Source organism: Podarcis tiliguerta (assembly GCF_965153285.1).
Source record: "Podarcis tiliguerta genome assembly, chromosome: 11".
Lineage (NCBI taxonomy): Eukaryota > Metazoa > Chordata > Lepidosauria > Squamata > Lacertidae > Podarcis > Podarcis tiliguerta.
The window spans coordinates 39,360,862-39,388,586 of NC_139544.1; the positions used below are offsets into that span (position 1 = coordinate 39,360,862).

The following is a 27,725-nucleotide window of genomic DNA, read 5'->3' on the forward strand; positions in this document are numbered from 1 at the left end:
TACAGTTGCCAAATCTGTTTATATGAAAACTTGAATATATTTATGTACATAAATACAGTGGGATACATAATATTCCATTAATGAGTACAGGTGACAGATGAGACCTGGCATTCATCTAAGGCCGCACTGTTGGGTACCTCATTGGATGCATGTCCTTAGAATGTTTGTCCATTTAAAACACCCACATCTGAATAAGAGTCATTGTTCTTTGGGAGGTCTGTTCCTTAATCTTCTTCTCAGCTCATCATTCTCCTCCAAAAGTTCATCTAGCTTCCTTTTCAGTGTTTTTGGACTATCTGTAATATGGTAATGATGCTCTGTCTACAAAAAAACAAACAAAAAACAACTCAGTGTAATGTGGAATAACACAAGCACCCTGCAGGATCAGACCAAAGGCCCAGCTATTCCAACCCTTCTGTTCACACAGTGGCCAAAGAGATGTCTATGGGGAAGCCCATAAGTAGGGCCTAAGTCCCACAGTATTCTCCCCACTTAACGATCTGCTGCAACTGGTATAGAGAGGCATGCACTCTCTGAAAATGTATAACCACACTAAATCTAATGCCTTCGATCCAGAGATATCTTGCTCAAGAGGAAAAGCATTTTTGCCCTTGTTCAGCAGCCCTGCTAAACTCCACCAATTTCCCTGTCTTGCAGTAGCCTGCCCGCCCCATCTCACACAGATACTTAAAAGTGGTCTAATCCAGGAGTAGATTTTGTGATTGACGGAGGGATCTGTAGTGGGGAGGAGGCAGTGGTGGCAGCGAGAAGACTAAAAAAGAACCCTTGTGCAAGAAGAGATCTACTTGATCTTTTCTACATCCAACTTAAAATGTTTCTGTGCATCATAATTCATTGAGATGCTTGCTTGTAGAAATCATGAAGTATCATGGAAAGTGTTTTTAACCTTGTTGAACACCTCACCTGCATACCAAATTTTCCAGTCACAAATGAATTCAAGAACCATCTTTCTTGTATGTCACACACTATTAGATAGCAGTGGTGACTTTTCTGTAGTGAACCTGAATTTATAGAATTTCCTCCCCAGGCAATCTGACTGTCTATTTCACTTGTCTTCTTCCAGAGACAGATAAACCTCTTTCTTTTGCTCCAATATGCTTTGGGGTGATAAAGATCACAATCCTATGCATTTTTATCCAGAGGTTACTTAGTTTCTATGTGAAATTAACTCTTCCTGCCTGCCCCGCATTATTATTGCCTCCTGTTCTCTCTCCCTCTTTTTGACCTATCCACTTTTGATATCAAGAACAACGTGTATTGTTGTGAATGTAGACTACTTAGACAATTGCTTGTCATATTCATCAAGATAATTTTAGAGCTGTTCTGCTGAAGTTATGAAAAGCAGGCATCTGTTCCCTGGGAACAGGAGTAAGAATGTAATGAATAGCTTCTATTCAAAACATTGGCTATATGCTAGCAGCTGAAGAGTATTAATTTTTTTTTTAATGGTTAAGGGAAAGACAACAGATTTGTCTCTCTTTCGGCAAGCACACAGTAAATTCAGCTAGTGTTGTGAGATTATTATTATTATTATATTTATATCCTGCATTTTTCCTAGTCAAGAACTGAAGACAGATTACACAGATAAAACAGAAAATGCTAAAAACCTAGAGAAAAAAATAATTAAACTGTAATTGAACACTAATGTAATTACAATAATATAAAAAGACCCATTAAAAACACTACCAACAGTAAAAACATCACAGCACCAACCCTTTCTTCAAAAGCAGTCAGTAAATTTGAGGCTCTGCTTCTACATACCCAAGCACAACATTTAAATGTAATTTTGAAGTTTAACATACATGTTCAATTTAAAGTCGTATTATTGTGCTGAATGCCCTGATATCTCATGCTTCCTTAAAGATTTAATCTGAATCATAATTTCAGGATTGGGCCAAAACCTACCATGAAGCAACTGTTTCTGCACTCAACATTTACAATCATTAGATTCTGAAGAGGACTGTTGACAAAGTTACTGCTTTTATACTTACTGTGAGGGTATACTTTGCACTATATACCTCAGTGGGGCTTATCTTTGAAGAAAAGCTATTCAGATCCACTTTATGCTCTTTGTGCTCAAGTGATTTTTGTGAATCACTAGCTGGTGTCTACAGAAAGAACCAAAAGTGGTTAAATCATTGATAGAAAAGTAACTTTTTTGTGCTTTGCTACGTTTTAAAGATAGATTTTCATTTCCTTGCTTTTCTTCTTCTTTTTCTCTAGAGCAAGAAGAAATCAGAAATCTTACATACTGATAAAGATGAAAATATCATGTTGTTGCTATAATATATGCACCTGTTCTGGAAAAAAAGAAATGTATAGCGCATTAATTTTCTTTTCAACACAAACAAATGCATAGAAGCTCCAGTATTATTATGCTTCTAGGCATGGGACTGGCTCCAAAGAGTGCATCCTTATCCCTCAAATGCCACCAGAAAGATGGCTGTATCTGTTTTGTGGTTGGGTGTGACAAACAGTACTTGGATGTCCTTTACATAACTGTTACAAATAATCTGTGGAATTTGGCTTACTACATTTTCAGTCCAATCCTATCTGAAATATTCCGCTGTACACAACCATTGGCTCACTATAATTTCCACGCATGCAGAGATTGGTTCCAGGAGCTGCCCAAGACATTTTGCTACCTGAGATGAAGGATGAGATGGTGCCTTCACCATTCTGTGCACAAAATCTCACTAGACTTGTAGTTGAATTTTACTTCAGCGCTGGTGATGGAACAGAGTCCTCCAATGCACCCTATGACAGAAAGCTAACCTATTAGGAACTGAAGGGCAAACACAGATACTCTAGCTACTTTCTGCCTCTCTGAATTTGCCACCTGAGGCAGCTCCCTCACTCTAAATCACTCTGCCTCATGGAAGGGCCAGCCCTGATTGGTGCAAATCAACATGCATTGAAATCAATGGGAATTTTGCAGCAATCTAACTTCACAGGGGCTATTTACCTTAGCAATTTTTCCTTCAATATGCTGAATATACACTAATTACAACAATAAGCCAGCTAAAAGTAAATTACAATTTACACAGCAGTTTAACAATCCACTAAACTAATCTCCACAAAACAGATAATTCATTTTGCCTTTCTGCTTACAGTTTGCATGATCTGCTGACTGCACATCTCATTTTTGCTGCCATTTGCCTTGACAAGAGTGAGGTCAAGTGCTCCAGCCCACTTAGAGTTCTTTCTTCGTCTTTTTGGAGCGTGTATTTTCTAGGAAACAAAGAACAGCTCCTAGGAAGTCATTGAAAATGTGGCAACAATTACATTCAGAAGTTCTGCTGCTTGAATGGTATACTTATTTAAACATTTTCTATCCCACCTTTAGAGAACAAGACCCCAGAAAGCAGCGGGCAGCAATTAAAAGCACACACACAGACAAAATAAAATCACAATAATGAAATATAATTAGATAAAAATGGGAGTGAATAGCAGCACAACCCATAGCAGCAGCAGCAGCAGAAAAAAGCCCCCTAATTTAAGACCAGACACTAAGCCAAACAGGAATGTCTTCACTAGTCACCTGAAGGCAACAAGAGATGAAGCTTGAATGAATGGTCCACCAAAACTGAGGACCAGAAACAAAGAAACAGTATAATAAAATTAGAATATCACACAAATCTCATACCTTAGAAGTGTCAGGAAAGGAAAATATAGAAGGACAACTTTCTTCCTTGAGAAACTTCTTTCCATTAATTTCTCTGAAGCACTCTTGGCTAAAATGCTGAGAACAAATCATGTCCCACTGAGATGGCATCCAAAGTTTGCCACTAACAGGGTCAGCTCGGTGTACTGACATGGCCCATTCTTGCTTTCTTGCATTATCCTTGGGAAACCTTGTTATAAGCAAATAAAACCCAAATATTCTTATGGTAATGTTATAAACAACCACATTTGAAACAAAGATATAGAAAGTGTTATGTACACGTGGTTGTCAGGCTAAATGCTCAACAGCCCAGCTTTTGGGGTAATAAAGCTTTAATCCTATACAGACTTACCTAGGAGTAAGCACCACTGAACTCAATGAGACTTACTTCCAAGTAGAACAGTACAGGACTGTCAGAGGGGTAAACAAATTGGCAGCTGAAGGCCTGAATCATGCAGAAGGAACATTTCCCCCCATCTACAAAGTAAGTCTACTCATTTTTCAAGTGCTGTGCACAAAATACCCCTGTGGCAACCCTGGCTATCATTTCAAAGCACCTCAGGCTGCCATGGCACACTGGTTGAAAACCACTGGTGTATTCTATGGGAATGCTTAGAACAATTGTGAGCAGATTTTAGACTTGCAGGATCTCCTCACCCCACCCCTGAACCCTGAGATCAATCAACTAGAACCACGTGCAAAACAGTTCTATTTTTCGGACACATTTTAAGAATGAAGAGCAGAGTATTTCTGAGCACATGCACAGCCCAGAATGAAAATTCACTCTTGGATTTCTCCCAGGTATTCTTTGTTTCAGCAGCTTAATTTTCAACAGGGAAGAAACCTTTAAGACCTTTCTACAGTTAGGAGCCAGGATCTACGGTGAAACAACTATAGATCTACTAACAGATCTTATTCTGCCTTCTGCCAATCTACAGCCTGCCTGACATGCCTTGCCTATATTCAGTGGAAAGCTGGAACATAATATATTTCAAATACATACCCACATTTACTGTATGTAGAAAATAATTACCGTATTTTTTGCACCATAACACTCACTTTTTTCCTCCTAAAAAGTAAGGGGAAATGTCTGTGCGTGTTATGGAGGGAATGCCTATGGGTGGCATGCCTACGGATTTTCCTCCTCTAAAAACTACGTGCGTGTTATAGAGAGGAAAATACAGTATATTTTAATGAAAGGTCCTCCTGGATTTTGCTGGAAAGAGTCACAAATGGGATAGTGCATTTGGGTGACAGATCCTTTTGTGAACTAATGAGAACTGTTCTTCCCAAACATCCCTGCACAATGTTCCGCTATGGAATACTGCTCCATGCTGGTATTAACACATGTCGTCCATATTAAGACATTCAAAATTTATTACCACATTTCTGCTCTTACATAAATCACATTCTTGTGCAATTTCAAGCACAGGCGTGGCAGCTAAATTAAATATCTCCACAACATGCAACAGGATCTGGAGTAGCCTGCAATGTTATTTTTGGAGACTGTGAACAATATGCCTCCTCCAAACATTCATTCCTGTGGGCAAATGCCTAATAGTGTGCAATAATAATGATAATTAATAAAAGATCGGGGTTTACACTATGCTCAGGCTGTTCACGCTTACCTGTGAAAAGTTATTCCCTGTTTCCTGTTCAACTTTGTGTCTGAATTGGTGCAGTTATATGCTGCACAATATTTCACCATGGTAATTCTACTTCAAGCTGTTGTAGAAAAGAAGAATTCTAAGCAGCAGAGCACACGGAAAGAATACACTAGGATGAAAAGCTTCCGTTGGAGAAGATGCTGCAGTTCATTTCCATGTAGAAGGCTGAAAGAAGGGAATGAGAAAAATCTTTTTGTCAAAGAGTTAAGATTAAGTTACATTCTTCTTTTTAACATAGAAACGTATCATACTGCTTGCACAACAGATTTCCTCTTGTGCAAATGGGACTCTCCCCCCACCCACTGCATCTTCTCAAAAATTTGTCTCTAGAGCAAATTGGGGAACAATGTAGCTGGAAGAGGCAGGAAAGAGAGGGGAAGTTCTGGTGCAATGTTGGATCTTGATCCAAAAGACAGCATTACTCCTTTTGACAGTTATCATTTTGAATCAGAATTTTCTGAATTTTAAACAGAGATGACTACTTTATTTAACACTTACAGCACAGTCCTAAACATGATTACCCAAAAGTACATGTGTGCATGTGCAAAGGCTGAAGGCCCATTCTTGTACATATTCAAGGGCAGAATCATAGAGCAATAGAATTGAAGAGCATTTGTTGTGGGTTTACACACTCTTGCAATACTTGCATAGCTTGCAAGTATTAAGTATTGTATCATTATTATCAACACATGACATGATTGTCACACACATCCTCTTTCTGGGATTTGTGCATATGGGGTGTGTGGGTGTATACCGCAGTGTCTATATAGATTATAAGGGTTCCAAACCATGGTGCAAGCTCCCCACCACCACCACCACAATGATTCAGAGTCAAAGGAAAGGTCAAAGGAGAATAAGCAGCCTTAACCCCCACTCCCTTTTATCTCTCTTCCAGAACAGAAAGTGGAAGGGCAAGAGGAGGAGAATCCTTCTCTTTGCCCTCCTCTCCCCAACCTTTCCCTCTCCCAGGGAGTCCCCACTTATTTGTTTCTATTATGTGCTTTTCAATTATTTTTGTGTCACTCACTCAAACAATAACATGAGCACCCTCCCCACAATTATGCAGAAAGAGGTATTACTCCCCTGGCTACATTTTTGAAGAGCTAATTCTCTAATTCAAGGACCATTTTCTCAGCACTGGAAAATGCCATTCTTTGGGCAAGTCAGAATGTGTTCTACATTAAATGCATTTAGCTAACAGCCATTCAGAGTCAATAGTAACAGACTTTAATTTAAATGCAGCAGAAAACGCCAGATCACATTTTTGTACTGTTTTTGAACTGCTGAAATAGCAAAACCCATCAGCCAAGAGAAATCAACTATATCCATTTTGCAAAATCAACCATTGAAAACTCTAATCCTTTCTTAAATGTACATGTACTGAAGGTAACAGAAATGAGAGCAGTGGCACATTCTATATGTTTATATGTTTTATCTAAGCTTCAAGGGAAAATGCAAAATAAGCTTTGTTCGGCGTCAGTGGGTCACACCTTTTGTTCTCAACACCTAGCATGAAAGTATCCATATGGTTTTGAATGCAACCAAGGGGGTGATATTAACCACCTCAATAGGAAAAAAAACAAATGTTGTGACTTCTGTGAACCCACCCCTGACCAGTGATCTGTTTAAAGAATTTGCAAGATCCATGACTGACATGGTCTCTTTCTTAAAAAGCTCAAGTCCGTTGCAGCAGTCCACTTGAGAGCTTTGCTTCAAACCTTAAGATTCACAAGGATGGCAATAACAGTTGCCTTCACCTCTGTGGAATGACTAGCTATTCTTGCCAAAAACTGTCATATTCACCACAATGGGCAAGGGGCACATCTCTCTCCAGCACGCCCTTGCTCTAGCCTTTTCTCCACTGTGTTCTGCATCAGCAGAAGTTCCACAACTTCTTGAAGCTTCCTTAAAGCTTGAAATGTCTATTTTGAAGCTAGAGACAATTATTCATATACTTGTCACATGTATGTCTCCTCCTTCCTCCATGGAAGCAAGCATGGGGTTAAAATACTTTATACTGGCTAAGCCAGAGTTTCCTGTTACAATCTAGTTTGTCATCAGGAAAAACTGGCTAAATCCCTATGCCAGAGCACAACAAGTGATGGGAAAAGAGGAATGCATGGGTATATGGACAAACATCCAAACGCAGCCACTATGTGTATTTATGTGGACCTTCCTTCTTGACATAGTTCTGCTGTAAATACATTGCTTTTAAAAGTGTTTGAAGAAGGTCGACTAAAGACAACAGACCGGCATCTCAAGCACACTGCCAATCAGGATGAAAAGTACACAGAACAGCTTCTAACTGTACTTCAGCACAGTATAAATAGATCCAGTCTCCACGCTTATTATTGCAAACAGGCACAAAGGCACAGCCAGAATTTCTAAATGTGTTTGGAAGAATGAAACTAGACTTCCCTGCTGCAAGAAAGAGCTGGAAGTGGTGGAATAGCCAAGGTAAGAAGGTGTCCTGCTCACTCTATGAACCAAAACATCTGGCGCTACATCTGGGTTGCTAGGTAGCATACTTCTCGCAAGGTACTGTTCTCCCCCACGGTCACCAAAAGTAGCAGCATTTGGAACAGCAGCAGTAACATCTAAAGCCCCGGGAATTGGTATGTTGCATCATTGTCTCTGCAGAGCCTTCATCAGTTACCACAACCTTAAGACGACAAAATTCATTGCTACATTATGTAACTTTGTGAAAAATTAGTGCTTGAATTTTGCTTCTTTCCCCATTCCCCATCATTTCCCCTGTATTGTATCACATCTGTTAGATAAGGCTGTGTTTTAACATCTTTGTACAGTGCCTTGGAAACTTTAAGTGCTTAATAAATAATGTCCAATGCCAATACGAATAAAGGATGGTTCAATGTCATTTTGCTTTTGAAGTAAAGCTTGAATTTGTGGTCTACGTTTCAATACTTTAACAATGTGGATTTGGAATTCTTTTGTAGTTATTTGCATGGCCAAGATCATCTATTAATCTTAGTAAGGTTTTAATTTTGTATTTAAAAGAAAAAAGGTCCATCCATTTTGAAATCCTTGGTTGGCAAGTCTTCTGGCACGCAACAAACTATAAGGGCCCCTCAAACTCAGTAAAACTGGAATATGGTTGCCCAGGGTAGGGAATGCCTTCCCCCTCCTGTACCCCAATGGAACTAGGCAGACTCGGTAAAAGCCACAGATAATACCTGGGAGAGTCAAGAGAGATCATAAGAAGATATGGCTGGGAGAGGGGAAGGGAGTAAGAGAGGGATAACTTGGGCAGAAGCCTGCAGAAAACTGCCATTGGCTTGAAGGAATTCTGGCAGTAATACCATGAAAAAGGAGATCAAGATCTGGAACCATTCCTTCCTTCTCTCTGAGGCCGGACCTTGGGAAAGGGATGGGGTCTTGTCTCTTGACACTTGGGAGACGCAGTGGGAGGTCAGAGGTCAACCCTGCTCTAAGCCTAGTGTCACCATCACCCCAAGCCTGGGGTCTCAGGAAAAGACAAGCCCTTTCCAGCCCTAAAGCAGAAGATGACCTCAGACAGCTCTATCTCCTTGCTGTTACAACATGGTCCCAATGTTATCTAAGGAGGGAAAACATACCAGGCAGACTAGACTCACTGGGAGCTCTTCACGGTGCTGATATTGGAAGCTCTGAATCTCTCTGGAATGGCAAATTCCTGATGCTACTAACCCTATTGTATTGCTAACAGCTGAAGCTCCAGATTCTCACCAAAGAGAATATCTAAGTGCAATGCTAAGCCAGAGACAAGAGTCCACATCTTTCATGAGTACCAACCTCAGGAAAGAGCAGAGGTAGCCAACATGGTTCCTTCCAGATGCCATTGGACGCACAGTTCCCATAATTCCTGTCCATTGGCTGTGGCTGATGGGAGCTGCTATCCAATAATACCTGGAGGACACCACATTGGCTACCCCTGATTCAATGACAGAACTGGTCACTGTCTCCATGCCACACTTTAGAGGAGTTTTGAGCATTTCCAAAGCACATCATGAAGCTAGGGAGAGATTTTTATCCCTTTCTTTAGCTCTCTGGGCATGCCAGAAGACATAGGAAAAGGACAGAGCTGGTGGCATCTGCAAATATTAAGGTCAGCCAAAATGTGCAGACCCCGGAAAATAACCACAGGGGCAGCAAGACCCCACACAGCAAAGGTGAAGTACCAGGAACACTCTTGCAAAGTGAGCAGGCACTGGATATCAGGCTCCCTATATATTTATACTATAGGCAACAATGAAATAGAGTGCTAACGTCCATTCCCCTTCTACCAAAATATAGAGCGCTTCTGATACACAATTCTAGCTCTTCCCCCACACCCCCTCATATACCTACACCCAATAAAGCATCTTCTTCCTTATTTACACAGTCATTTCTTCAATTTGGAAAATACCCGCTGATTAACTTAATTTTATGCATTGCCTTTAATATAATTTTGCTTGCAATATATATTGTGCAAATTAGGACAGCAATTCCAATCGTCATTTCTGCTCATGTATGAGAGTTGAGACATTAAAAAAAGATCATTAGCCTGGAGGCACATTGCCTCATGCTGTGATCACTTCCAGAAGTGGGAGGGAGGTCAGTTCAGGGCCAGGTGTATTCCATGTCAGGTAGTCAATGCATAAAGACAGAGTTCAAAACACCACACAAGAATTCATCCAGCACTTAACTCAGCAGATAAGAAGAGATTACTGCTTCCAGCAATATGCCTGGAGGCTAATGATTTTTTGGTCTCCTTCTTCTCTTTCATTTGACTGCAAATGTAACATGAGGAGGAATTAAAGACCAGCAGCACAATTAATCTGCATTTACTGTATCTCACTGTTTTTCATTAAAGGCAATGTATGAAATGAATTTCAGTCATCCCTTCTGGCAAAGCAAAATGCTTAGACCTCAAGAAGCCTGAAGAGGCCAGTTTGCATTAATCTAGCAGTACCAAAGGGCCTTAAAGCCTCTTGGCAATTATTCTCTGCTGAAGTCCTCCATTAAGCCCTGGGGCAGTATATAGGTTAGTTCAGTCTTTAGTACATAACTTAAGGGAGCAGAATGGCTATATCTAGGGAAACTAATATACTACTGAACTCAGCTCAGGACCCAAGTGAGTGCCAGGCAAAAGTGTTCTTCTTTTCCTAGGCTTTTGGCTAATTAAACAAACTATTGCCTTTTAAAATTTTGGCTGATTAACATCCGATACCCTTTTAAATGTGTCGTGGGAAGAGGAATTCTTCATTTGTTTTTGTTCTCATTTTTGTTTTGCTTGTTACTATGTTACGTATTTTGGTGTTTTAATATTGTAAACCACCCTGTGATCCTTGGATCTATTTATTAAACAGAAATGCAAGCAAGCAAATAAATAAATAAGTCCTGAAATAAGAGACTCGCTTTTTAAATGGAATCATCAGTAACATGGGCCAATCACCACCCTGCTAAATAATTATTATCACAACGTGCAACTCCCATCAGTATCAGCCAAATGGACAATGGTCAGGGATGATGGGAGTTTTAGTCCCAACAGCATCAGGCGGGTGGGTCACAAGTTCCCCAACACTGCAGCAGAGCCTGTATACAAAGAGGTTAGTGATTTTGCACTGTAGCCCAGCTTCTGAAAGGCCCTCCATTTCAAATCCTCCTTTGGTTGACAGTGCCTGAGATGGGGCACAGGTCTGGGACCTCACAGCCTGACAGGTGTACAGACAATAGCACACTGTCCAATAGCAGTCATTTAAAAGCTATTTCTTTTTGTTGCTACTGCCCAGAGGGGACATACTGTGTACTGAAACTTCAGTCATGCCTTCTGCCTGTACTTTGCAGAGTGCTGGGCCCACACAGACTAATCCACAAATGAGTTGCACCAAGTTGCTCTCAATTATTCAACACAACTCTAGGGAGACCTATGCAAACTTATTTGGCAGTAAGTCCCATTGAGCACAGTGAGACTTGATGGGTAATGCAGATGATGATGATAATGGTAATAATTTTATTACTTATACCCCACCCATCTGGCTGGATTGCCTCAGCCACTCTGGGCGGCTTCCAACACATACAAAAACCATAATAAAACATAAAACATTCACTTAGTCTCTGAATGAAATGAAATAATAATGTTGTTGTTGATGATGATGTCACGGTCCCCTTAAGAGCTTGGACTTTGACAAGGAAGGATAAGCCATAATAGTAGTAGCGGCAACAAAGGCAGTGGAAGAGCAAGACTCAGGCATAGGTCTTTAACACTGGGTCTGAGCCAAAGCCTGTCACATCAACGGAGACCCAAACCCTGTGGTCCTCAAAGAATTGACCATCCCTAGACCTGGGCTCTTATGTCTTCAGTCACCAGATCATGAGCACAGGAACTGAACCAGAAGAGAACTAATGGGAATGAGATGGGTGTGCTAGGCCCAGGCCAGGAGACTGGCCCTTTAAACTCTGTATGCTCCAAGAAAGAGCAGGCTTGAGACTGATAAAAAGACCCATTGAGGTTTAAGGGCTTGTGGGAGGCTTGGCGCTCTCCGTGGTGCTGGAATTTTGGCCTTTACTTGCATTGCTCTCAGGTGAACTGGTGTGCCTTCTGGGCTTCTGGTCAAGGTCAGGCCAGAACAATGACAGCGTTTCTCCTTAAAGTAAAGTGCTGTCACTGAGGTGCTTTAAGGAACAGCCTCAATCCCTTCATGACTACAGAGGCTCCAAATGGTATGAAGCGATGCTATATTGTGCATTCTATGGCTGCACAACACATTGGGGCATTGTTGTTGTTTTTAAAATAAGATCTAACTCCCAATGTCACAAAAGAGGTTTGGCTGGCTCTACTACAACTGTAAGAAATACTACCTATTGCTGTGCAAATGCTGCAGATCTGTCACACATGGCTGACAAAGTGCTGATAAAGCACTCTCACTTTACAAGCTGGGGGTGGGGGAAGCACAAGAAAAATTTAATTTTCATGGCCCTTCAGAAAAACACTCACCAACGTGCCATTGCAGGGGGAGCTGCATTACTCATCCAGAAACAAGGGGGATATTATTTGGCAGGTGGAATAGACAAGATTCAAGAAATTATGCAAGATAAACAGTTCATGAAGAAGCATAAAGAAATAATTCACTCCTGGGGATGATTCTTTATGGATGCAATAGCCTAAAATTCATACCTGATATAACTTCACTAAATTCAACGGTGCCACCCCTGAGATTAATCTGTAGCAGAAAGATGCACACGACACAAAAGATTTTAGGGACAATAGATAGATTGAAATTCAGCCTGAAAGATTCACTAACGAATTATGGACCAATGGAATACATGCATAAATTGTAAAATTATAGTATTTGCATTTAATGACAGCAAGATTTGCCCAGCTTCAACACTTCCAATATTTCCCATCTGCGCTGTGGCCTCAGAACAAGTCTTTGTTTCCTGTGATATTACTTTGAGTTTATTATTTTACACCTAAAATTTTGACACCCCCCCCGTATCCTGAGCTCTTTTTCCTATAGCAGCATTGAGTATAGCACAGAAAGGCAGCATTTTATACAGGATTAATACAAAATCTGAACTACTATGGAAGGCTGCAATGAATTTATTTATAGGATTGTGATGAATTACATATTGAGTCTGTTGCCTCAGTATTGGCTTCCACAGTGTGCTTTATGGCATTGAAATGCACTGATTATTATTTGATATTGTATAATTTTTTTAAACTGTTGTTTTATTATTGTTCCACATTTTCATTTTGTGAGCCACCTTGAGGGGGGGGAAGGGAATATTTTTTAAACTGTCATAAAAAATGTGTCCAATAAAATAAACAACAAACCTCGTTTTCCATTAGAACCAAATGAAAGTTTATTTTCAAAGTACTGTAAAACATATTACTACATGGATTCGGATAAGTTTTGAAATTTGGGTGATCTGGGTTTTCTTTACTTTTCTCCAATTATTGCCATGTTTTATAATGAGGGTGGGGAACAGGATCCAGCCAGTAAGGTGGATTTTCAGCTACTCTGCCCTCTGGGAACCACTCTGATAAGTGGGTGGGGCCACCCATCCATCAATCTTCTGATGTCACCATGACAAGGCATAAGTATTCCACCAATGTTTTTTAAAATGAGAAGTTTTGTTTCTGAGTGGACCTGATATATCACCAATCCCATATCTGCTAACCAGCCAGAACATTCTATTATAGTTCAAGAATATATCATACTGGCTGAATATTGTAAATACTGAAATGCAAATTTCCTAAGTCCTTTTTCCTTTATGGGAAATCTACAGTTCTAAACATACAACAGCAACAACTTGAGGTTCAGTTGAAATAATAGAATCGTAGAGTTGGAAGGGGCCTTGAGGGTCATCTATTCCAACCCCCTGCAATGCAGGAATCTCAACTAAATCATACATGATGATCATCCAACCTCTGCGTAAAAAACTCCAAGGAATGTCTCCAAAGTTCATTTCTGGCTAATAGCCATGCTTGCCACATGACCCAGAAGCTGTACGTCGGCTCCCTCGGCCAATAAAGCAAGATGAGCGCCGCAACCCCAGAGTCAGTCACGACTGGACCTTATGGTCGGGGTCCCTTTACCTTTATATATATATATATACACACACACACACAGTGGTACCTCGGGTTACATACGTTTCAGGTTACAGACTCCGCTAACCCAGAAATAGTACCTCGGGTTAAGAACTTTGCTTCAAGATGAGAACAGAAATCTGTTCCGGCGGCAGCAGGAGGCCCCATTAGCTAAAGTGGTGCTTCAGGTTAAGAACAGTTTCAGGTTAAGAATGGACCTCCGGAACGAATTAAGTACTTAACCTGAGGTACCACTGAATATAAAAAATTTAAGACTGGATTGTACTTTTTGCCCTGACCATCATCAGTTCACCTTAATGAATACATCTTTGTCAGTCGGCGAAAACCTGGGGTGGTAATTCAACTAATTTTTACCATTTGAAATGAATGAACTTTAATTAGTCATGTTGCTTAATTTTGGTGGGTAAAACTGAGTAAATCACCACCCTTATATTTTATCATTATCATTTATTTATTTATTAAGTTTGATAGTCGCTTTTTCTTGCCCAAGCTTATGGGAATACAGCAACTACCAGAGTACTTACAAGTCACACTAACACTCTCTTAGTAGTCCTCTCCTGCAGTTAGCTTAACAGATACAACCCAAACAATTTCCTTATGAAATCATAGAATCATAGAGTTGGAAGAGACCACAAGGGCCATCGAGTCCAACCCCCTGCCAAGCAGGAAGCACCATCAGAGCACTCCTGACATATGGTTGTCAAGCCTCTGCTTAAAAACCTCCAAAGAAGGAGACTCCACCACGAAATGCTCACAACAAGATGTCAAGTAACACACCCTGTATTCTGCCACAACACATTTACACACTGGACATCAGTATGCAATCCAATTCTGTGCATATTTGATCCAGACATGAGAGAAGTGTTCCTAGCCAATAAATCAGTTTGCCCAGGAAAAGGAAACCAGCCTAGTTTGGATGGTTTCTCCCTCCCACTGCAGACTCAAGGATTATACTTTCAGGGTGCTCGTGGTTCCAGTATTGCTTTGAGATTCTAGGTGTTGCTGGGTCACAACTCCCATCCTCCCTGTCTCCTGGGCATGCTGGTTGGAACTGATGGGAGTTGGGAATCCAACATCTGGAAAGCCACAAGTTCCCCAAGCTAAGAAAAATTCAATTACCGGTAAGTGTAAGGCTAGGACCCTAGGTGAAATCCCATTGACTGAAGAGGGATTACTTTAGAGTAAATAGCAAATACAGATGGGGTCATGCTTTCACAATTAAATCAAAAAGTTTAGGCTAAAAATCCTTAAAATATTTTCAGGTATCCTTCCTCCTTTATAGAAGAATTGAAATTCTATCATGATCCTTAATGCTATCGAGCCACTCTGTGCTCAGCTGGGTTTGCCTTGCTTTGTCTTATCTTTCAACTTAAATGGTCTTATTTACTTTCACCACTTGCTTCTATAGCAGGTGTTCTACATCATTTACTACAATGTCCAAGATAATGAATTTATTTATGAATAAAAGGAATTTCAGTTTGCACAGCACAAAGTAGCACTCGGGGAAATCTTTTTCCAAAGGTATGTGCCATGGCTATTTAACATTCTGCTGCTGTTTTTAGGCTGCATTTTAAATGCACAGTCATAAGAACAGTAGAAGGTATATCTAACTGCCCAGCTTATACCATGGTAAAACAGCATGACGGCTGATTCAAAATATAGATATAAACTAGTGAAATCAGTTGGGAACTTTTTGATACTCATATATCTGCTCAAGCTACACCTTTGCAAGTGTTGGTGTGGTGCTTCTGATAAGATTTAGAATAATTAACATCTAGCTTATTAACAAAGAATGTTGAAATCTCCTTGAGGTACTACAGGAACCCTTTCCGGACATATTTGTGTATATATGTATGTATGTATGTATGTATACAAATATCTATGGTATTATAAGCGAACAGTAGACTTTAAATCATTTGATTCGTTGTAACGTTTCTGCATTACACCTTGTGGCCAGGTTTAGGGACAAAAGGACTTTGTGATTCCCTGCTTTTTGAAAGAAATCAAGAGTAGCTTATCCTGCGAACCCTATCCTGATTCATTTATTTACTTGTCTTGTGCTGTGTGTAAATTCAGATTGTAAACCTGCTGAAAGGGTCCCCAGGGATATACATTTCTATACGAATTTTGCATGTATGTGTGTATAACATACGGGAGCCTCTTTTTTAAAACAGAAAATCGCTTGGCAGTTTATAAAATGCTGCTGTTGTGTTGATTTATCGGGTCCAGTCTCTGCCTCCGCAACCGGCGGGGATGCGGAGGGACTTTAAACGGTGCGCAAACCCAACCGCAGGAACAATTCACCAGAAAGGAGGAGTTCAACGGGGCAAACAAACCCCAGCCCTCTCTGGATGCCGAGCATCCTTCTCCTCCAAAAGCCCGAGAGAGAGACGTGCCCCGCCCGCCTCGCGGGAGTCCCATTCAGAGCGCGGGAAAGAAAGGGCGCCGCTGGCGAGCGCTTCGCTACTGCGCGGAGCGAACCTACCGCCTTTCCCCGGAAGTTCCTCGCTCCAGATTCCGCTCTGGCTGCCTTCATTCCCCCTCACACACGCAACAACCCCCACAAAGCAATGGCGGCTCAGGCGCGCCTCTAGCCACGTGACCGCTCTTGCGGATTCAACACAGAACTATATACTGTATGTGTCTCTAACGGTAACCAGCTGCTCTAACAGCCAGACACTCACACTTCCCGATTCCTTTCCCCCCACAAACTACAGGGGGTGTGGAAGAGAAAACTGCCCGTAAGTAAACCATGGAGAAAGACAGACGCAGCAGAGCGTGTTTTGAGGATTGCTGGGCAACACTGCGCTCCAGTCCTGCTGGCGCGCTTCCCATAGAAGCAGCTGACAGGCAACTCTGAGGACACGATGCTGGAGTAAGAAGGGCCACTGGCCTGATCCAGCAGGGAGGCAATTAGGTTTCTCCATCTCCACCTTGTCAAACGATTATTAATTGATTGCTTTTATGGTTCACCTTCTCCAAGGAGCTGAAAGTGGCGCACGTGGCTCCCCACTCATTTAATCCCCACAAACAGGTGGGTTACGCTAAAAGGCTATGAGTGGCCCAAGATCACCCAGTGAATTTCGAGGCCAAATGGGGATTTGAGCCCTGGTTTCCCATGTCCTGGTCCGATACCACACTGGCTCCAAAGCAGGAATAGCCAAAGCAGGAGGGTCGTGTTCTTTGTAACCCAGATCTTATTTGCGTCAAAAACTTTGTGATTCTATTGGATTTTTTTAGTTATAAACACAAGACTATGGAGGGCAAGGCTTCCACGCGCAATTAAGTATTGGATCGTGGCTGGGAGCGGGTTTAGGACTTTGCTCCAACCTGAGAGGTGTATTGTATGGAAGACTGAAAACCCAAGCCTGCGTCAGCCCTCACTCTTCTAGCCACCTCCAACACGGAGATAATGGATCGTTGGCCGCAACAGAGCCAGCCTTAAATAAGCCATGTGCACATTTTGACCTGAAACAAAGCTTGCGAGTGAGAAGCACCGTACCTAATGCTTTTTGTTTCTTGGTGGACACGCTACGGTCTCATAATCTAAGCAACAAATAAACACCCCCACCTCGCTTCTCCACAGTTTTCTATGGGCAGCTCTCACTACCGCTCTCGGGAGGCGGAGGAAGGCGAATCGGGTCTACGGGAACCCGGAAGTTCCGTCTCCAGACCGCGGGGCGATTTACAGCTTGCATATGACAATAAATCTTGCGGCGAGGATCTGCTACTGACCTTTCTAGCCGACTGCACCCTCTATGATCGCTCAAGACAACAGAGTCGAAACGGAGTGGGTGTGTGGACTTCCTTTACCCGCTTCCTGCTTCCGGTTGGAGAGTGAGTGAATATTTTAGCCGGGGACGGGTGGGGGAGGGGAGGGTTGCCTTGGGCGATTCCAATGGGAGGAGGCATTGTGGGAGGGGGGGGGCTTTGAGGCGTGAGGGCAAAGGCGGCTCCCGCGTCCCCTGGCGCTTGACGAGGCTCCGCTGAGGGAGAGGGAGGCCGGGCCCCGCCGGGCGGAGGATACCCGCTTCCTCTCCTAATCCTCAGGCCAGGCCGCTTCCTACTGCGGTTTGCCGCTGCCTCGAGCCCGCCGGGGGAGGAGTCTGTCCTTTCCCCCCGAAGGAATCGGCGGGAGCCCTTCCCGGTCTCGCTTCCGGCCCTCGCGCTCCTCGGCCAACCTCTCCCGCTTCGCGCTCCGCCCCTCCCCCCCACGCTGCGTTCTTCTGGTTAACGGCCGTCTCGCGCAGGCAGAAGCCCAACAGGTGTGGTTTTTCTCAAGGCCGGGGGCGCGCCTGCGTCTTCCCAGTCACGCGGCTGCTGCCGAAGCGTTTCAGAAGTTGATAGTGGGGCATATGTTGTTTTTTAAGAGCAGCAGCGGATATGACCTTCGGATAAACTGCTGCTGCTGGCTTTGTGCTCCTTTTCCGTGTCTTATTCTAACGCCTACATTAAGTCTTAACTGCATTGTCCCTGTCCGGGGAGGTTTCCGTTGGTCCTGCTAAAAGCATTCCCCTACAATTAACTTTGGGTTTTGTCTCTACGAAACCAACATGAGGAGCTGTCTATGCGTTCAGGAAAAGCGCTGGCAGTCCTAATTTTAGAAATGTTCCAGTGGCAAGTCTCAACTGCAAAGCAGTGCTGTAGTTGTTAAATTACATAGGATACCCTGTCCCCTCCACATCTGCAAATATGTGTTAGCCACCTTGAGTGTAAATATGAAAAGATGCTGAGGGGGTTGGGTGTACATGTAAAAGTGTTTGCCTCGTGCTTTTCTAGTAACAGTCATGTTAAACCAGCTTTAGACTGCAATCTCTTCTCCTTACTTGAGAGTATGCCTTGTTTAGTATTAAGTCAATGTTGTACACAGGGCTTAAAAAGGTAAAGGTAAAGGGACCCCTGACCATTAGGTCCAGTCGTAACCGACTCTGGGGTTGCGGCGCTCATCTCGCTTTACTGACCAAGGGAGTCGGCGTACAGCTTCCAGGTCATGTGGCCAGCATGACTAAGCCTCTTCTGGCGAACCAGAGCAGCCCACGGAAACACCGTTTACCTTCCCCACCGGAGCGGTACCTATTTATCTACTTGCACTTTGACGTGCTTTTGAACTGCTAGGTTGGCAGGAGCAGGGACCGAGCAACGGGAGCTCACCCCGTCATGGGGATTCGAACCGCCAACCTTCTGATCGGCAAGTCCTAGGCTCTGTGGTTTAACCCATAGTGCCACCCGCATCGTACATAGGGCTTACTTCTGAATGAATATGCACAGGACTGTGCTGCTAATCCTCAAGGATTCAGTTGCAGTTCTGAGCGTGCATTGTTGTTTACATCAGTTGCTCCTACGTTTCAAACAGAAATAGTTGGCTAGCAAGTCCTTCTCCAAAGCTGTTATCTATTCTTGTTTAGAACAGAATATGGCAACCATGTGCTTCAAATAAGTGTATGCTAGGAACAAAGGAGGGGTATTTCAGGTGTACTTTCATCTGTCACTGTGGAGATTATTGCTGACAAGTGGAGGCTGTGTCCACGATGAAGAGTTGGACTCAAGTAACAGAATTTCAATTCTCCATACAGATATGACCCTGGGGCAGTCTTATGGAATTGCTGTCTGAGGCATGAACTCACCCTAGATGTACATGAAATTGGAGATAGAATTGAAAGCTTAAAAGAATTGTGTGTGACAACCCTATGAACTGTAACAGTTCTAGCAGCCATTTAGACCAATCCAGTTTAATACAGGCTCTCCTTTTCCCAAAAGACCTGTAATGGTTGCCTTTTCCACTATTGAAAGAAGCTAGCATCCATTTATCGTTTCATAGTAGAGTGCAAATGTTTTGCCTAAAACGGCTGTCATTAAAACATTGTTTCTTGCACTAGCCTCAGTGGATCTGATTCTCTCGCTTTATTCTAACATCTTGATTGCGACAGATGGTAAATTCCAAAATGTGAGAATTGCGCATAAATCTGCCACATTTATGTATGAAACGCCAGCTCCCATCAGCCCGTCAGGAGTAATGGGAGTGGTAGCTCAGCAACATCTGGAGGGTCACAGGTTCCCCGTACCTGGCTTAAAGCCTGACTCGTGTTTCCAAAGTGAGTATCTGTATTCTCTGCGCCCCTCCAGTAATAATAGGGTCAGAAGGAAGGTCTTATGTCAGCCCTCCAGCTTGAATGTTGTGCAGCCCTTTACAACCAAACACGCAAGTATTGTTTAAGTTTGGATTGTTTTTGCCCTGCAATTTTAATAATCTGAAGTTACTTTACCTTTTTAAAGGTGATTTCCTTTTGTTCTCTATGACAACGGTATCCCGTTCTCTTGCGTATAGTTAAACTGGAGCTTCTTTGCCTCTTGGGTAAGTCTTATTTACTGGTACATTATATTAATGTAATTGTAAAAAATAGGGGTTGGTTTGGAGGATACCTGGGATCCCAGTGAAAGGACCTGAGATGATAGTGTGGTCATGGCAGCAGAAGAGAGAGATGAAGTTAGCAAAGCTGTTTTACATATGCTTAAAAGAGAGATATGACAGGGCAGAATTCAAGACACTGGATGTGCTTAAAAAGTACTCTGCAGCTCATCTTGCAGAAGAGTGCCGAGAGGAAAAAAATAAACTGAATTTAAGATGATCTGCTTCTGTAACTTCCTGCAGAAGCATGAGAACATTTGTAACACTGCAGGAATTCTGGCAGTGAAACACTGCTTGTAGCTATCTTCCTTTACTTGTTTCTTGAATCCAACCCATAATGCATTCTCATCTGGACAAGGCATTGACCAAAGGCCATGATCCAGCTGTAGTCATGTGAAACAACTGGTGGGTGCTGAGTGCAGATGTGTTCCTATTTGTGTCAGTGGCCTGTGATAAGCACACAATACAGACATGGATGTACCACTGGCATGAGGAGAAGGTTCATCCATCAATAGAATTAAGTGTCCGGATCTGAAAAGCATAGTTAACTACTGTGTTTTCATTTCACCATAACATCTATTTTATCCTTTGTGGTTTAAAATACAGTATTGGCATTAACTATGAACAGGAAGTGTGTAAAATTATTAAATTTTATGAGGAAAAAGTAAAGTATTCATGTGACCCATGGAAGAAGAATTTCAGGCAGTCTGGTCCTGTGAATCATCGTTATAATTCATTGTTATGGCAGCTTTAAGTACATTGCCAAATTCTGTTCTCTGTGGAAATATTTCCTTACCTGAGTGGCTTGCTTATTAAAGGAGTGACCAGCACAGAATTGTGCCAGTTCTCCTGTAAAATGAGTGGATGTTTGCATGTTATATTAATTATTTTATTTATAACCTGCCTTTCTCTCAGTGCAGGACCTAAGGAAGTTCAGAGCATAAATTAAATATGTACATAAATTGCATTAATTGCATAAATACAATTAAAAATGCTCAGTAAATATATATATTTGGGGGAACCAAGTAACCCTTAAAGAAGTCATCCCAGTTTAGGATGTTGTGTTTAAAGGCCAGACATAATCCCATCTACCCTTTCCCCCATAGCATGGTACAAATGTACTTACAGTATATGTTACTAATTGGTAGCAGATACCATAGCAGGACTGTTAACTACTCTTCCTGGAGTCCTGGAGTCATTTCAAGGCTGACCTTGAACTAAGGAATGAATATCTCTAGGATCTCCATAATGGATATCACCCAGTTTAAATAAATGTTAGTCAATCACCCAGTTTAAATAAATGTTAGTCAATCACCCAGTTTAAATAAATGTTAGTCAATCACCCAGTTTAAATAAATGTTAGTCAATCAAACAAACGGTTAAATCTCCATGAGGAAAAACCAATCATTTTAAAGAAAGAAACCCTACTACGTTTTGAGATTATGCATGCATCGTAGCAAGCATGATCTTAGAGGAGAGAGTACCTTTTTAAAAAAGAGCTTTTGCCATCCACAGTTTGGGCAATTAAATTTGCATTATACTGTAAATACCTAAATTAATATGCTGACCCGTTAATTCAATTGTTTAGTGTATCTAATTGTGTCACCGCTTCTTTTTTAGGATTTCCCCCAATTAGGTGGCAGGAAAGATGTTTGATTATATCAAATCTTGGGCTGAATATATTGTGGAATGGGCTGCAAAGGATCCTTATGGATTTCTTACAACAGTGATCCTAGCTCTGACACCTCTATTCTTAGCAAGTGCAGTACTGTCATGGAAACTAGCGAAAATGATTGAAGCCAAAGAGCGAGAGCAAAAGAAGAAACAAAAGCGCCAGGAAAATATTGCTAAAGCTAAACGAACAAAGAAGGACTAAGATGTCAATCCTACTGGACAGAACTTTTCTCAAAAAGGCACTGTTCTTAAATTTGCATCTTTGCATTGTAATCTTCAACAGAGATGGATGTGCATAAAATTGAATATTCTTGAAATGACTTGTTTTTTACTTTGTGTTAATCTGTGGTAATTCATTAGGACTTACTTCCTAATTTAGGGTATATTTGTACACTACAGTACATGTCTAAAGTGTCTTTTTAAAATTATTGTTTCATTGATTGAAAACCTAATTACTTATGATTTTATAGCATGGTAAAGCAATGTACTGTTTATTTTCTACACTCTTTTCTACTACAGACTTAACAGGATAGCTTCTTTCTACTGTGACTTATTTCTATATACCAGACTCTCCTGATTTCATTGTAAAAGTCAGTATTTTCATCTTGCAGTGATCAATTCATTTGTTGGAACTTGTACTACCTTGACTATGGAATCTTACCTGGTAATTAACATTCTTACAGAAGTGTATGTCTGCCCTTTTTCTTTAGTGTAAATGGCAGTGGTGTTTACTGGGTACCTACTTTTTTTTTGGGGGGGGGACGTGAAATATGACCAATAATTGGGAATAATGACTGACCATGGAAATGTGATGTGGAAGTGGGATGTGAACACATAGGATTATTAGGTGCAGCTTCATTCTTTTTACACAAAGAATAATTATGTATTGGGGAATGTGGTAGACACATACAATGCTGCTATATTTAAGCAAATGTACATTGGAGAGCACTCTGAGTCCTAATCAACATTTAGACAGAATCTGGTGTCCCTCCTAACTAAACTTAGTTCTTGGTTCTTATTTAAAGCATCAATCCTATTGGCCAGTGAAGGTGCCCCACAGTATCTGTTCCTCCTAGGCAATATAATACCACAGCTATTGAAAAACTGGTTTCTGTAATAACTTACACCCAGTACTTCCTCAGTGCCACGACACCTTTTGTATTATATCACAACTGTCAAAAGAAAAGTGAAGAGCACTGGCCTATTGCACAGCGATAAGATCCTGGATTGGCATCAGTTGATAGTATTTTGCCCTGAGTTTGTTATACTGCATTGCTAACAAGTGACCATTGTCCCTTATCTTGAGCAATGGTTTGCTGGTATACATAGGAAACTGCTTTATACGGAGTCAAACCATTGGCCTATCTAGCTCAGTACAGTACTGTGTTACGGTTTTGGAAAGGGGACATTCCCAGCCCTACCTGGAACCTTCTGCATGAAAGGCAGGTGCCCTACCACTGAGCTATAGCCCTTTCCCAGTGTAAGGACTGATAAGATTAGGAAACCTAAAGCTTCATCTAGTAAATGCATTAGAAACACAGCCTCACAGAATTGCGTATGTCCCCCCCCCCCCAAATGGTTTAGGCTATGCCCATGTTGTAAATACTACATATTGCTCTTGGCACAGTTAAATAATGCAACAACATTAACCTACTTTAAATAAATGATACTTTAAAATTGGCTTTGTTAATCTGTGAACCTATTGAAGTTTCTTAACAATGAGCATCTAAATTGCAGGGTAGGCTTATATATGTTATCTGAAAAGCACGCGAATTATTATTTTGCACCGGGTCTATCACATTGCACTTGGACACATTATTAAGTAGAAACATGATGGACAAAGCAACACTGTTTGATTCTAAAACATAAATCTTTGGTTTACTTTCATGAAAATAAAATTTGCTACTTGTGCATATTATTTTAGCATATGAGAAGCTGTGAACTCATGTGAGACTGCAGCTCATGTTTAGCCTAAGTAAAAGCTTACAGGAGTTAACACATTAAGGGTTCACCACTTGTGAGCCAATAGAACAAACGCACATGGAAATCTTGCATAAGATTAGCAAATAATTTGAAAGTACTGACATCAGTTTAAGTGATAAAACAGCACTAATGTCTCTTAATTTAAACCTGAAATGAATGGAAAATGTCTCAGAATGAATTGTAGAAGGTAAAGATTTAATCTGGTTTTACAACTTAATACCAGTAGCTTTGCCTGTTTCCATGAAATCAATTCCACTAGTAATGTAAGGAAGCTGCAGTGTTTGGAATCGGAGCTATCATTTCTAAAAACGCTGCTGAATTTTCAAGTGTATATATTTACTGTGTGCATAATATCATAGTTCAACAATAATCAAGAAAGTAACATTCTGCTCTTTTGCTTATTAACATAATTCTTCATCTAATTTCTGATGCTTTGGCAATGGGCCCCTTACTTATTACGGATACTGTCCTTGGGGGGCATCCAGGATCCAGGCTGAAAAGTCTTCGCTGTACTGACTGGATCTTCTGATGGCTCATTCTTTCCAAACTGAGGGGCAGATGCATGGCCTTTAATCTGAGTTTGAAGTGGTTCTGCTACAAGCCCCTCTTCGTACTCTTTCGCCTGCAGGAGTCTCTCCTTTTCATAAATATCTTCAATCTTCTTCTTTATTTCTTCTTTATAATCCACATTCTTAAGAATTTCCTGTGAAAAATGCAATAATGCATTTAAGTGACTGAAAGAAACAGGTGAATGTCTCACAAGGCAATGATTTAAACAAAGTAATTTTTAAGGCAGAAGTCAAAATCCATCTGCTGGAATAATTTCACTGTTTTAATTGAATGAGTCTGAAAGTATATTTTAATTCTAATATTTATATACATATCAAAATGATTTTTCAGTATCAATCTCTCACAATGGATAAAAGCCCTATCAAACAAAATGAAAATTCATGAGATAAGCTACTAACACTGAACATCACTGGGTTTGCAGGCAATCCTTTACATAAATGAAACACAACTTCTTTTTTAAAAGTATCTTTTTTTGTATGATTGTTTCACATAAATGTGGTTCATGTGTATTCACACCCAATAATTAAAATCAAACAAATTTGCAAAAATTATTAAGAGGAAGTTAAAATTATACTGACTAGGTTTCATGACCATATAAACTATAAGAAATATAAAATGTGTGCAGCATATCGTCAATATCTTCTCTGCAATTTGATTTCTATGCTAGGTCAATAATCTAGAAAGAACCAAATGGACTTCAGTAGAGTTTAGATATTTCAACATAGAGAACAGATGTAAAAGCTTAGCACAAGGCAGTGATAATGGTCCCACTGGAACAGAGGGGGATTAATTGCTAATGATCTGGTTAATCGACTTCAGCAGGTCCCCTTGGCATCATGCTGAGATGAAGTCAGTAAAGATATGAAGGTATCTAAAGCACCAAAGGGTTTGGCAACATACGTAGTGTGTATTCTAGAAATTAAGTGATACATTTATCTATATATAAAAAGTGCACTTTCTGGATGCATGCCAATGGGAAATAGCACATAGTATTGTAAAATGTGGCTTCATATTGATCACAGTGCTCAAGATATTTAATTCTACTGGACCCACTTAATTATCAGGAAGTCAAAAACAAATACAGTGCTTTTTTATGATGCTTTCCACCCCAAATTAGTCCAGACATCCAAGTTTCTCTGTGAGGTAGGGAATGCTCCCTCCATTCAGTCTGAGGCATCACAGACAAGGATGGTATCAAGTGTTTGCATAAGGGGGAAGTACTTTAGCACTGGTATTTTCAAGGGTTTCAACTTTCAAAATTTGTCACAATCTAGTATTAGCAGTACCACACGTACACATTTTTGGGGGGATGGGGTGGGAGAAGGGAACAGGCTGAAGCAACAATCACTTGCATAGAACCATTTACTTGAGATCATGGGTACTGCAAGATTTGAACCAAACAACTCTTGGGCTACAGCTCCCATTCTTAGGGATAACAAAGTCTCAAGGAAGTCCCCTCTACAGACACTCTACGTCTGATGCGATTCAGCAAAATAACTCCATCATGCAACTTCAAGCCAAGACTTCATAATATATGCACTGTTGCAAAGTGCCTGCAATATTACAAACAGATTAATAAAAAAACTGGTGCATAATGATAATATTTACTGCAACACTACCAAAAGAATAGTGTAAATATGCTGACTTCACACCAGTTCAGTAACTTTCTGAGATAGAAAAAGGAAAGGGGGTTGTAAACAGAACAAGTATATAACATAATTTCACAAGAACCTAGACAAAGTGAGGGGGGAAATGACTACAGATAATCAAATGACTCTTTGCCAAATATAAGCTCAAAAGAAAACCAAATTCCCATATCAAAATGAAATTGAGATTGCAGAGTAATGAATCTCCATTATCACAATGTAATAAACCTAACTGTGTATCTAATGCTGGTTGAAAACAATTCAATTGACTTCAATTAACTTACTAATTTTTCTAGAATAGAAAGGTCAGGCCCTTAAGGAATACAGATATTTGCAGTAACATTTGGACTATGGAGAGGAGGAGGGAGGGAGGAAGAGGTGACATTGACCAGATAGTTACAGAGAAACAGTGCATATCCAAACAAACCCCCAGATGACATTTTATTTCATTTTATCTATGTGGGATTTCCAGTCAAAATCACAAATGCATGATTGCCAGACAGGCACATTGAGGGGCTGGCATTCAGAGAGTTACTGAATCAATACAGAAGGGACTGTATGAGGTCACTTCCTTAATGCTCTGGCAGGAATTTCTAAAAAAAAGAGATGATCTTATGTACTTCCTCCCTGGACTACATTGTTAGGTTAGGACCATTAGGTTATCTTTGTTACTCTTTAGATCAAGGTGTGTATGTATTGTCTGAGTTGCTGTCTGCTTAAGTTGTAATTTGCTATCTGAAGTAGCATATAGTCTGTCACCTCTGTTTCATATAATAAACCAAGCTTTCTTTATTCCTTTGGTGTGCGAAATTCTTGTGAGTATATGGTTAACAGTTATTACATATTCATAACATGCACACGTCATAATCCCAACAAAAGATCCCAAACCTCTCATTGGTGTGTATGATTATATGTGAGTGCTTGGACATGCATGTGGGTTTATGACACACAGTGTAACACAACAGCAGTCCGCCCCACCCAAAAAACCCAGATGAAATCAAGAAAACCAGGGACTGGAAATCTAGGGGTAGATTTTTGTATGCAAGGAGCGTGAACTTCGTTCTGGCACTAAAAACCAACTCAGGCTGAACATGTGCTCATATGTGCTCTGTTTCTGAACATTAAGTGTGTCTGCCTCTGGGGATCCATGGGGCTTGAGATCCAAAGCCCCCAGCACCCCACCCCAGTGCCCCTTTAGGGCTTTCCATGTATTATTGCCAGCAGAATTGCTGGTAGAACCTTTCTGCCCCCCTGGACACAGCTGGGCTTCCAAGGTGGCAGAGAGACATTTACATACAATGGGGTGAGGTGGGCATGGTAGACCTGCATTTTAAAAATGGGAAAATCATACATTCTTATGTAGAACATATAGTTTGGATGATCTATGGACATGCTTATATTAGCCACCATTTTAGAAAAAGCATTTTTCCTCTGTGAATGTCTCTTCCAAGAAGGCATTTCTCAAATGCAGTTTTAGAATGTCCTTATATTGAAAATAAGA

The 27,725-nt window shown here is 41.0% G+C and overlaps 3 protein-coding genes across 14 annotated transcripts in view; 1 reads left to right on the top strand and 2 right to left on the bottom strand.

Annotated features, from left to right (window-relative positions):
• LOC310660026 (THAP domain-containing protein 6-like) lies at positions 1-17,815 on the bottom strand. Of its 9 annotated transcripts, none has more exons than XM_083404391.1 (6): positions 17,681-17,815; positions 5,314-5,517; positions 3,668-3,875; positions 3,133-3,252; positions 2,013-2,129; positions 1-321 (listed from the first exon to the last, which is right to left on the bottom strand). In XM_083404391.1, exons 2-6 carry the CDS (start codon positions 5,391-5,393, stop codon positions 199-201), a joined length of 648 nt encoding a protein of 215 aa, XP_083260517.1. In that variant the 5' UTR covers positions 5,394-5,517; positions 17,681-17,815; the 3' UTR covers positions 1-198. The 9 variants fall into 9 exon arrangements, with proteins under 9 accessions (XP_083260517.1, XP_083260521.1, XP_083260519.1 ...); XM_083404395.1 differs by having other exon boundaries at positions 17,556-17,681; XM_083404393.1 differs by lacking the exon at positions 17,681-17,815 and adding an exon at positions 17,517-17,648.
• SMIM15 (small integral membrane protein 15) lies at positions 16,562-27,016 on the top strand. 4 transcript variants are annotated; one of them, XR_014503106.1, is made up of 4 exons: positions 16,562-16,686; positions 17,532-17,782; positions 20,219-20,297; positions 21,972-27,016. XR_014503106.1 is itself a non-coding variant. In XM_083404479.1 (3 exons), exon 3 carries the CDS (start codon positions 22,000-22,002, stop codon positions 22,225-22,227), a length of 228 nt encoding a protein of 75 aa, XP_083260605.1. In that variant the 5' UTR covers positions 17,651-17,782; positions 20,219-20,297; positions 21,972-21,999; the 3' UTR covers positions 22,228-27,016. The 4 variants fall into 4 exon arrangements, 3 of the variants coding, with proteins under 3 accessions (XP_083260605.1, XP_083260606.1, XP_083260607.1); XM_083404479.1 differs by lacking the exon at positions 16,562-16,686 and having other exon boundaries at positions 17,651-17,782; XM_083404480.1 differs by lacking the exons at positions 16,562-16,686; positions 17,532-17,782 and adding an exon at positions 18,075-18,210.
• Positions 24,183-27,725, bottom strand: part of NDUFAF2 (NADH:ubiquinone oxidoreductase complex assembly factor 2) — a 49,600-nt gene continuing 46,057 nt past the window's right edge. The window contains exon 4 of the mRNA XM_083404444.1: positions 24,183-24,711. Coding sequence (XP_083260570.1) covers positions 24,457-24,711 — 255 coding nt within the window. The 3' untranslated portion in view covers positions 24,183-24,456. The remainder of the gene's footprint in view (positions 24,712-27,725) is intronic.